Here is a 12,263-nt window from a genome sequence, read left to right on the forward strand (position 1 = left end):
GCTACTTGTGATCTAGAAAGCCCCTGGAGGTGATACATAGAGGGATCATGAATCACAGAGCAGTTCAGAGGGTTGGGTTGTCTCTGTTCAGCTGCAGGGCCCTTCTACTTGAGAATATGGAACAAAGGTGTAACCCTTAGCCAGTAGGGCTTTGAGTCAGATGGAGCTCCATATGGAACAGTGGGAACTCTTCAAGAGGCCACTTGCCCATCTTTGACCAAGAGGAGAATAAGTGGAGTGCATTCCACTCTCCTTTTCCCCCTAGAGTGATCATAGGTATAGCCCTACTCTCAAGAACTATGAAGGGTCTGATATTGTACTCTCCCTTAAAGCTAACAAGTTAGCTGCCACAGTGTCATGGATGCTGGCAGAAGACACAGGACTCCTATTGCCAAAGGACAGTGTGGTACTTCCAGTGGTAACAGTAGTCAGAGCATCACTATTTATACCTGTTCCCAGAGTCCCAATAGCTACAGGGCGCTGTGAGGAGGAGCAGATCCCTGTGCACAGAGAGGGCTGTGTTACTAGAGAGAAACCCTGAGCTTAGGGAACCTGAATCTTCCATACTGGGTAGTAAGCATGACTACCCTCTGTTCTGAAGGAGACACTACCTCTGTCCTCCAGTGCTGTTCACTGTACATTCTTCCTTAAAAAGACAGTGAAACAAAAGGCCAGATAGTCCCTCACTCACAGGATTGCAGCAAACCAAGATACCATAGAAAACTGTCTCCCAACGATCCATTTAACTCTGCTCTCCACCCCAGCCCAAGGTGATCGCAGCTAAACCTGATGGCAAAGTCCTTTTGCCCACTTCACACAATAGCGATCCTATTGGTGGCAAAAATCAGGCATTCATAGCTTACTTTCTGGTTTTAAAGTGTTTTCACTCACCTATAGCTTACACTGTAGGACTCAATAAAGCTGTTTTCACTTCAAATAATGTTTTCCATAAACATAGTAAATCTTTTTTTCTCAATTGGTCCTCCTGAAGGCAGAATGCTCGCTAATGATCAAAATATATGCCCTTCTTGTAGAGGAGAAACCAATGCTCTAGAAGAGTAAGGGACCCATCCCACATTGCCAGGGGAAGAAAGGGATTACAGTGTAGCTGTGCTCTTCAGCGCCCCCTGGGGGTTTTAGGTATTAAGGGAGCCGTGGGCATCAGGGTAGATAGGAGTGAGCTGGGAGGCCAGGAGTCTCCTGGGCTAAGCTACCTATTCCTGTATCTCCGGGGTTGGCACTGCACCGCGCTGGTAATAGTGCTCTGTAAATGTTTGTTGAATTAAATTGTATGGAACCAGGCCAGGAGGGGGGTGAGGAAGGAAAGGGTCCCAAGTCAGGCAGGGGGCAGACAGGAAATCGTCTGTCTATGACATCTGGCTTTCATACCACACGGAGAGAGGGGCCTGGAGGGAAAACTGTGGTCTGGTTAGTACCAGTCAACAAGTCAACAAGCATTACCTCAGGACCAGGTATAAGCAAACCAAAGAGCAAAGAGTCTTCTCTGGAAAGATCTGAGTTCCAGAGAAATGGGGAACCAGGACATCTAATGATACATTGCCACGGTGGTCAGACATTATCTCTAACACTCATAAAGACAACAATAGCTAAAATGTATGCAACATGTGGGCTTCTTTAGTGGCTCAGATGGTAAAGAATATGTCTGCAATGCAGGAGACCCGGGTTTGATCCCTGGGTTGGGACGATCCCCTGGAAAAGGGAATGGCTAGGCTACCCACTTCAGTGAAATCCCACAGACAGAGGAGCCTGGAGGGCTACAGTCCATGGGATCACAAAGAGTGGGACACAACTGAGTGACTAACACATTCACACACATAACATTTGGGCCGCATGCAGGTCCCACAATAGTCCCAGGGGGTACGTAATATCCTTAAGCATTCCTGTTTTACCAGATCAGCAAAAATCACCAAGAGGTTAACTTATCCAGACTCACATAAGCAGTATATGACAGGGACAGCCTTTTTCTGATTGAAACCCCCTTTTCTCTAAGCCCCAGCCTTCTGGGCAGGGAAACATAATCTATCAGTGACGGCATTTTGGAGCCTTAATCAGTGAACACGTCAGCCAACATGTTTTACATGTAAGACACTGTGCTCAGAGTCACAGGGGACCTTAAGGGAGAGAAAACAGAGCCCTTACCTCATTCTTACAACCTTACAAAGCCTGACACTCAGTCAGAGAGACCCACCTGACCCGCCTGGAACCCAGGAGAGAATCATGAGTGCAAAATATATAATCAAGTTATATAAGAGTACTGTGTATATACAGGAAAATCCAGGAGAAATGATGATCAGTTTGTTATCAGAAAAAATAGCTACCACACATTTTTATATTTATACCCTTTATTTCATTTGACTTTCACAAATACTCTGACCAAGATTGACCAAGATTCTGGGACCCCAAGTGACGTGGCCAGGGTCACACACTAGGAAACAGCAGAAGCAGAGCTTTGTCTCACTTTCTGACTCTGATCCATTGCCGTGTGCACTGATTATTACAAGCAAGTGAAAGAGTGCTGTCAATGGTTGTGGGTTAGCGATGACCTTAGTACCATGCAGAGAGCTCGGTGAGAAAAGAGCGTTCTGGGTATCATTCAGCTGAAAATATCAGAGGCGTTCAGAGCAATCCCAGGCTTCTTAGAGGAAGTTAGGCTGGGGCAGGCAGTCAGAAGCCATGTTCCTGATTTTTAAACCCTTTGTTTATTCCATCATTCAACATTTATCAGCATGTACTTGGGACTAGGTGCTGGAGAGAGAGATGAAAAAGACTTAGTCCTTGCCATCAAAGATGTCACAGCCCATGAGAAAGAGAGAGGTTGCAGTACCAAATGGTAAGTGTTGTGTTATGAAACCTGTGCTTGGCGTGTAAGTTGAGGGCTTTAGAGAGGATGTACATTTGACTGGTGTCTTGGAAAGAGTAGAAGTTTGCCAGGCTAAGGAAGATATGTCCCATACCATGGAGATTCAGATCAACTGTCACTTTCCAGAGAAGTCTTTCCTGCTTACACGTAGGCTATAGAGGGGGTCCTTCCCATCAGCCACAACCTGACCACACCCCTGCTCTCTGTGTGCAGGGGGGCCAGACGGCGCTGATGCTGGGAGTCAGCCACGACAGGGGGGACATGGTCCAGGCACTGCTGAGCTGCCAGGCAGATGTCAACCTACAGGACCATGATGGATTGTCCGCCCTCATGCTGGCCTGTTGCCATGGCAACACGGACATGGTGCGGCTGCTCCTGGCACATCCAACCTGCGACAGCAGCCTTACTGACAAGGTGAGACTTATAGGCAATTAACAAGTGGGTGTTCCACTTTCCTTCCTGAAAAGTACCTTGCCAGCCAGCAGAATTCAAGGAAGCATATGGCAGCAGCAACAGATTTAACCTCATAAGGCTGTTTTTGGGTTTAAATGAGATGACCCATGTAAATGCTGAGACTTGCAGCTGGGAAACCCCAAACTCTAGCCTTTTACACCATTCTGACGGGTTATGTCCAGGCCTGCTCTCAGCCCTGAAGCACATCTGATCATGGCAATAACAGTATGTGTCCTTTGAGGCACAGCTTGAGCAAGGAAGCTCTGCTGTCTATGGGGCTCCCAAAAGGCAGGAGGAGGGAACCATGTGCAAATCATGTTTGCAAACCATGTCCCTTCTTGGACAGTGGCCCACCTTACAGAGGGGCCCATTTCATGGAGACACCCTGCCTGAAGCTGCATTGCCAGACAGTCTTCTTGTAAGGCGATGGTGATGGCAACGATGAGGATGGTGATGATGGTGGTAGTGACCATAATGAGATAACAGTAGTGAAGAGTTAACCCATGTCACGTGATGGCTCGGTGCCAGGTACTATACCAAGCAGTTACCTCAGACCATCTTGTTTAAACCCCATAACAACGGAGTCACCGTTTGATGCCACCCATCAATTTGCTCTTTGCTCTTGAGGAAACGGAGGTACCAAGTGGTGAAGTAACATGTTCAAGGTCACACAGCTAGCTAGTAGAACCAGCTCCATCAGACTCCTAAGAACACTCATAAAAACTAACTCTTTCTATGCACTACCTCATGAATCCTCTCAATAGTCCAGTAGGGGGACTTCCCTGGTGATCCAGTAGCTAAGACACCATGCTCCCAATGCAGGGGGCCTGGGTTTGATCCCTAGTTAAAGAATCAGATCTCACATGCTGCCGCTAAGAGTTTTCATGCCACAGCTGAAGATCCTGGGTGCCAAATGACTAAATAAATGAATAAATCAATCAATAAATATCAAAAAGATCCAGTGAGGTAGAGCCTGCCATCCCTGTTTTGTACTGACAAGAATGCAGAGGCCTTGAGTGCTTATGTAGCAGTCATAGGTCACAAGCTTCTTATTCTTGGAGTGAGAATTCAAGCCCAGGTCTGACTCCAGTGTCCTTAATGCTGGCATTATAATTTAATGCTTTAAACAGACTTCTCTGTATTTTCTTAGCATCCACAGTTCAAAAGGGACAAAGGCCTGGGGAGGGAAAGAGAGCCCCCTCCCCACCCAGGGACAGCCTGTCTTACTAGGCCACGTCTGAACTCCCCACCATTGTTCCATCAGTGATTCAAGCTGCCAAGTCTCTCCCACCACACTCAGGCAGCAGGCAGGCCCGCCCCTTGTCTTCAGGTCCCCCGAACCCCAGCTTTGTCCAAAGTCATTTCTGTGATCAGTGGAGAGCACAGAACCTCTTGAAATGCCTCTGGGAACAGTGGTGGGCTCTGGAAGTAAGAGCCTCCTTTTCCAGATGGGATACAGTCAGACAAAGGCTCTGTGTCAATGAGCTCCCTGTAGGGTTGGCCTGGGGCTGAAGGAGGTAGCCCCTTAATCTGGAACAGGCCCAGGGCCCTTTTACGGGTAACCATGGCAATGGAGGAGGCCTGAGAGGGCAGGCCTGCAGGACAGGTGACAGAATCTTTGCAAGTCCCTGGTTAGCAGGCATCATCAAGCAGTGAGACTGAGGGTATCTTGCAGAGTCTGCCACAGACTAGAGAGCTCAGTGGCTTCCTTCAGGAGGTGGAGGAAGAGCCATGGCAGGAGGACTCCATGGTTCTTCCAACAAATTGAGTGGTGGTTAGAAGCATGGACTTTTAAAAACCCATGAGTTTGAAACTGGGCTGTGTAACTGTGCCTTTGGGCAGGTCACCTAACCACTCTGAGCCTCAGTATGCTGGTCTGTAAATGAGGATGGTAATAGACCAGACCTTAATATGGTAACATTTGTAAAGCCCCTATTAGATATCTAAGAAATATTTAGTTAATGGCAACTGTTTATTGTTGTGAATAGGTGAACCATGATAGCAAATGCAAAGCAGCCACCACATGAATGAGTAGGGACCAGGGCATTTGCGCACAGTGTCTGGAGGGAATAGGGAGGATGAAGGTCTGGAGTTAGCAGGGGCCAATCAGAGAAGACTGGTCCTCAAAGGGAGACATGATTCTCATTCGGGAGTGATTTTTCCCTCCAGGGGAGATCCCACAGTGTCTGAAGACATTTTTATCTGTCATAAGTATGTGCAGGGGTCAGTCCTGGCATCTAGTGGGTAGAGGCCAGGGATGTTGCTGGACATCCTACAATGTACAGCATCAGTGAAGAATTACAAATTATCTGGCCCAACATGTCAGTAGTGCCAAGGCTGAGAAACTCTGGTATAGGTGAATACTGAAGTACTGAACTTGGATGAAAAGCCATCCAAGTCAAGTGCTGGATCAGGAAGAGCCAGACCAGGGTTGAGGAACAGGCTGGCTGCAGTTTGGGGGAGGGCTGGAAGCTGGGGAAGTAGGAACAGGGCAGCTAAACCGGAGATGGTGACAGAAGCCTGTCCTAGGGGAGGGTGGAGAGGGTTAGGTGATGCCCAGTGAGCAGAGGGTTGCCCGGGCAGTCAGACAGCAGGCCCACAGAAGGTTCTAGATCCCAGCTCACAGAGGTCAATCTCCTACTGCCTGCTGACGTTTCCCAGCAGAAATTTCCCAAATTGACTTGGGTGAGAAATGTCAGTGGGAGATAGGGACAGCTGACTGGGGACCCAGCAAGCACCAAGCCCTGTGCCTCCTGCTGTGCATAGAGGGGTGGCATCCAGCCCTTATCATGATCACCATCTTGTTTCAATGTTCAGTTTCCAATGGAGACTTAGGTGCTCTGTTGGAAAATTGAGAGAGGAATCATGTCTTGAAATTGGGTTCTTTCATCCTGCCAACATTTAAAGGTTGTGGTGAATGCAGAACCCCCAGAACAGCCAGCAAGGTGTCTTCCCCAAGTTTGGAAGATAATTGGAGAAATTGATCACCCAGACTCTTGGGGCAGCCAGAGTGATGAAAGATGGGGAGGTGGTGGTGAAGATGGATGCCTGCCCCCAACCCCGAGGCTCACCCTTGGAAGGGCTTATTTGGTCTGTGCCTCCAAAACACTTATCAAATTGAGACCTTCTAGAATAGTACATCATGACAAATGCTGGGCTGGAAGAAGCACAAGCTGGAATCAAGATTGCCGGGAAAAATATCAATAACCTCAGATATGCAGATGACACCACCCTTATGGCAGAAAGTGAAGAGGAACTAAAAAGCCTCTTGATGAAATTGAAAGAGGAGAGTGAAAAAGTTGGCTTAAAACTCAACATTCAGAAAACGAAGATCATGGCATCTGGTCCCATCACTTCATGGGAAATAGATGGGGAAACAGTGGAAACAGTGTCAGACTTTATTTTTTTGCGCTCCAAAATCACTGCAGATGGTGACTGCAGCCATGAAATTAAAAGATGCTTACTCCTTGGAACGAAAGTTATGACCAACCTAGATAGCATATTCAAAAGCAGAGACATTACTTTGCCAACAAAGGTCCATCTAGTCAAGGCTATGGTTTTTCCAGTGGTCATGTATGGATGTGAGAGTTGGACTGTGAAGAAGGCTGAGTGCCAAAGAATTGATGCTTTTGAAGTGTGGTGTTGGAGAAGACTCTTGAGAGTCCCTTGGATTGCAAGGAGATCCAACCAGTCCATTCTGAAGGAGATCAGCCCTGGGATTTCTTTGGAAGGAATGATGCTAAAGCTGAAACTCCAATACTTTGGCCACCTCATGTGAAGAGTTGACTCATTGGAAAAGACTCTGATGGTGGGAGGGATTGGGGGCAGGAGTAGAAGGGGACGACAAAGGATGAGATGGCTGGATGGCATCACTGACTCGATGGACGTGAGTCTGAGTGAACTCCGAGAGTTGGTGATGGACAGGGAGGCCTGGCGTGCTGCAATTCATGGGGTCGCAAAGAGTCAGACATGACTGAGCGACTGATCTGAACTGAACTGAGAAGGCAGAGACTATGCCTTGCCCATCTTTGCCTGATGTGCAGTGGCTTCTTGTTGAGTTCTTGTCATACTGCAAGATAACCCCCCACCAGACACACACACACCCACACACACCCACACACACACACAGGTGTGCTGGCTGCCCGAGCCCCTGCCATCTCTCTGGGCCTGCAGAGAGATGAATAGGGACCTGCCATTCCTGACTTCCACCAGAGCTGCATGCCATGGACCTGTTCCCAGTGCTTGGGCAGAGTCATCTCAGGGACACACCCTCCTCAGGTGGTCTCTCTGGCCACACTTTCTGAACTGAATGGGCCCCCCCACTTTCTATGTCTGTAGTTGAAGAGCCCATAGATGTAGGCCGTCATCTCCAGGTGGGCCCTGTCTAAGTTGCACGTGTCCCCTGGGACTGGCCCTGTGATTCTTGCCCGGTTAATCACACTGTTTGTGTTTATGTGGAGCCCCCGGGTTGATGAAGTATAGCAGGGGACAGGCCTAAATAAACCCCAGTGCCTCTGTGGGGCTTTCACAAGATGCCTCTGAGGAACATCTTTGCTTTCTTCCAGACTTGTCCAGTCTAGGAACATATTTGTTAGGATTCAGGTGGCTCAAGTTCTTGATCAACTTGAATACTCTCTGTTATGTCACTGGCATTCCCTCTTTCAACAGTGCATATTAGGACCGACCAGACCGCAGGCATGGGGCCAGGGGCTGGGCCAGCAGAACAGGCCAGATCCAGTGTCTGACCTCGTGGGGACCGAGATTTGTCAAATAATCCCACAAATATCAAGTTACAAAGACTGATAAAAGCAGGGCCCAAGGAGTCACGAGGCCTTTTCAGGGAAAACTTCATCTTTGTCTGTTTGGGGAAGCCTGTCTGCTGAAAGGCCACTTCCTTGGCCTGTCCCCCACCCTTCCCCCATACACACAGGGTGGTCATCCTCTCTGGAGCTCAGTCTGCTTCTCTGCTGCTTGTTTGGCCTCTGGCCATGCATTATAGCTATTTACGTGTGTGTGGGGCCCTGGTGGCAGCTGGACTCCATCCTGAAGCTCAGAGAAGAGACTGAATGGGTTTTAGCTGAGTGTGAACACTTCCCACCTGCTTCTGTGGCATTTCCACATTTTAGGAAGTAGTTTCCCCCATCTGCAGTAGAGAGCACTCTAGTGAATCTTGGGTGGCCCCCATGTGTCAACTTATTAATGTTTATGCTGCAAGATGTAAAAATATTCACACATTTAAATGGGCTAAGTAAGAACCAGAGATAACCTTAGGTTGGATTTTGCCTCCAAATGAGTTGCCAAAAAAGTGGGTTTTGGAGCTGTTATGGTTTCATAATTCTGGGTACAGGCTGGAGCCCTCATGGAGCTCAGCATCTCCTGCATCATGGTAGCCCTTCCCCTCATCTCTGTGTAGAGATGGTGCTGCCTACTGAGAGTTGCTCTGCCTGCAGCTTCTTTAGATAGCAGGATGCAGCTCCCTGCACTGCAACTGAAGTGAGAAAAGTAGCGTGGTATTAAATATCAGGAGGTAAAAATGAATGTGCCCTTTCTAGCTGCAAACCCACTTCAAAGAATTGATCCTTAGGAAATAATTAGGAATGGGAGCATGCTTTCTGCACTAAGTTTATGATGGTGAAGACTTGGAAACAACCTAAATCTCCAGTAGAAGGAAAATAGTTCAGTCAATAATGGAATATTATAGAGTGGATAAGAAAAATGATATGTTCTGATGACTGTGTAAGAGCAGGGAAAATCTCATAGCATATCATGATGAGTTAAAAATAAAAGCAACATTCAAAATTGATACACATGATCATTCCTCTACATAAAAACCAACAACACATTTGCATAGAAGAAAAGATTGGAGGGAAATTCACCAAAATGCTAACTTTCATTTAGGTCTGTGTAATGAAATAATGGAAGAGTTGTTTTCATTCCTCTGTTTTCCGATTTAAAAAGAAAAAGTGTTAAAAACCAAGTGACACTTCTTTATTTTCATTGGCACAAATTTCCCAGGAGTGAATGCTGTTTCCACAGAAGGGAGCCCGTTTCTCTGACCCTCATGTCATTGGAGTCTCCTCTCCTCTGAGAAAGCTTGAAACAGACTTCTATGCCCTGTATATCCTTGGTTCCCAACTCACCCTTCCTTTCTGCGGTGGGATAAAAATTTGTTTTTCCTTTTCTTTCTCTCCTGTAGGCTGGCCAAACGGCTTTGTCCATCGCTCTGAAATCGCCCGCCCATGTGGAAATTGCAGGGCTGCTTCGGGCCCACTTGAAGCAGGGCAGGTCCCTGGGGCCATAGGGGCTGTGGAAGAGCTGGCAGCTGTGAACAGAAGAAGCTTTGTCTGGACTTCTCCGTTGCCCTTGGAGAGGGCATGGGTCATAGCCAGAGGGCTGCCCCTGAAAAGAAGAAACAATGTCGAATATGCACATACATTCCTGTTGTATAATTTTGCTCATTAGGCTGCTTTGTAGTTTTTGCCTTAGGCCAAGCCCCAAAACTCTGGGCTGTAGAGGGGTGCAAGGTGCCAGGTACATTGGTGTCGGCTAAAAATATTCCCAAACATCTTCAGCCTTGAATTCCTCATGACTCTATCCTTTGCCAAACCGTGTAGTGAGCAAGCAGGCAGGAGCACAGTAGCAAAGCAATACTTTTTACGTGGAATTTTAAAATGTACTGTCTTTTTGTTTTTTAATCAATTATATAGGAAGATGTCCCATTGGACATGCATGTCTAGAGAGGAGGGGTGGGGAAGGGGTGGGATTTAAGCAGCTGCCCTGGCAATCATTCTCTGGAGGACCTTAGGAGAATCACCATGCAGGCAGGTGAAACTGAACAAATCCCACTGGGGCCTTTGTTTAGTTGGGGTTGACAGAGAAATCTTAAATTCAGATGAGGTAGGAAGAAGCACATTGGTGTCAGTGCCAGATACACAGTCTTGACCATTTCCAAGTCATCAGGTGGCTCCACTTTGCACCAGGGAAATTGAAATTGAGCAGAAAGTTATCCAAACTAGTGAAGCCCATCACATGTATTTAGGCAGAGCCCAGTTACATAAGCTCTTCTAAATCTGTGAAAGAAACAAATTAATCAGAGTGAGCATCCTTCTCAGGGTAGGTTCTTGTCATCTAGATGCCACCTCTTTTTTTCGTAGTAGTATCCTTGGTGGTTTAGTTGCTAAGTCTTGTCCGATTCTTGTGACCCTATGGGCTGTAGCCCACTAGGCTCCTCTGTCCCCAGTCCGTGGGATTTTCTTGGCAAGAATACTGGAGTGGGTAGCCTTTTCTTTCTCCAGGGGATCTTCCCTACCCAGAGATCGAACCCAGGTCTCCTGCATTGCAGACAGATTCTTTACCCACCGAGGAAGCAGCAGTACCCATGGCCCTCATGGTAATCCTGGATCATTTCCACTCCACCTTTATGAGCGGACTATGAGCCCTCATGAGGTTCTGAGGTTTCCAAGGCTCCTGGATGCAGAACCTGCCAGTGTGGGCTGCACAGGAATGTGGAGGCTGGGCCCAGTAGGGCGTGTTCTGCATAGACATATATCTCTTCTGAAAAGCTCCTTCTTAGATTCCACAATCCCAGGGGCCACCATGTGCATGGCTCTATCTATGGATTTGTTCTTTTTAAAAAATCTCTCATGCAAAAAATCCCATCTTGTATAAAAAGGAAAGACATCATAGTTGGGTGAGCCTCACATTGGCAACCCAAAAGCTTGAGTTCTCATCTGATTCAGATACAAATTTGCTTGATGCCCGTTGAGTGAGTCATGGTCTCATTTTCATCATCTCTAAAAACGGAAGTTATCATACAACCTAACTAACTCCTGGGGTTGCTGGGCAAGGAACAGCCGATGGAAGTCTTAGAGTCCAATTTGTAGTCCATGAAGACTGTCTACACAAATGGCACAGCAAACGTCAGTACAACTTGTGATTCATAAGAGAGGCTCAAAGTCCCAGAGCAGGACTTGATGTGTGACAGTGTTGCCCAGAGAGAATGGAGTAAAGAATGATCTAAAATGCTTTAAATGGGTTTGTTTTTACCTTAAAGCGCATTTTAAGAGCAGAACCCCACATTAATAATGTCCTAGCCCAGTTCTTCTCAAACTTTAATGTGCATACGAATCACCTGGAGATCTTATTAGAGTTCGGTCAGTCTGGGAGGGAAGGGGGCTGGAGAGTCTACATTTCTAACCGGTTCTCAGGGGATGCTGATACTGCTGGGCCACACCACACTTGGAGAATAACACTCTGGCCTAACCTGACCGTTTATGTATTAAAATGCTGCCTCTCGATCTTTTGTCTCAAAATTTCTTTGCATTTCTTTGTTCTCAGCCTTTGGGAACTTGCAGTGTGAGTCTTATCTTCTGTTATGATTCTACAGAGAGCAGTAAGGGGTCCATGTCCCATGTTGCCAATTTAGAGTCTGTTTTTGCATTTCATGTTGGGTGGCAACTTGCATTTGGTCACATTTTAAAAAATTATCTCATTTGAGTCCAGCTATTATATTAAATACAGCTTAGTTACCAGAGAAGGCAAACTGGTTTTCTTAGTTTGAAGCCACTGAATCATTATCGAAAAGATCTTGTCCACCCTTTCTGAGATTTTAAATAAGTTTCTTTTCATCTTGAGTCTGGAATGTGAATACAGGTGAATAGAGGTCACCATGTGACCTCAGCCCTTATAAGCATGCCATTCCGTTGCAATGTCTGAGCCCAGAACATGGTGAGATGAACAAGCACAGCTTGCCTCTTTACATTGTCACTGCTCTAGAATTCATTCCTCAAATATCTGCAGAGACTGACTAGGTGGCTGACACTCTTCCCAGTACCGGCTTTTACAAAGCAGCTGTGGTCCCCTCTTGAAAACCAGTGTCTAAGGTTACCATGACCCCAGTCTCAGGTTTTGGAGGACTTTAAGCCATGGT

The 12,263-nt window shown here is 47.0% G+C and overlaps 1 protein-coding gene across 2 annotated transcripts in view; it reads left to right on the top strand.

Moving 5' to 3' along the window:
• Positions 1-11,631, top strand: part of KANK4 (KN motif and ankyrin repeat domains 4) — a 75,631-nt gene extending 64,000 nt beyond the window's left edge. For both annotated transcript variants that reach the window (XM_061411760.1, XM_061411761.1), the window contains exons 9-10: positions 3,095-3,295; positions 9,531-11,631. In XM_061411760.1, the coding sequence (XP_061267744.1) occupies positions 3,095-3,295; positions 9,531-9,635 (306 nt within the window). In that variant the 3' untranslated portion in view covers positions 9,636-11,631. The remainder of the gene's footprint in view (positions 1-3,094; positions 3,296-9,530) is intronic.
• Positions 11,632-12,263: the final 632 nt, after the last annotated feature.

Source organism: Bos javanicus, chromosome 3, assembly GCF_032452875.1.
Source record: "Bos javanicus breed banteng chromosome 3, ARS-OSU_banteng_1.0, whole genome shotgun sequence".
Lineage (NCBI taxonomy): Eukaryota > Metazoa > Chordata > Mammalia > Artiodactyla > Bovidae > Bos > Bos javanicus.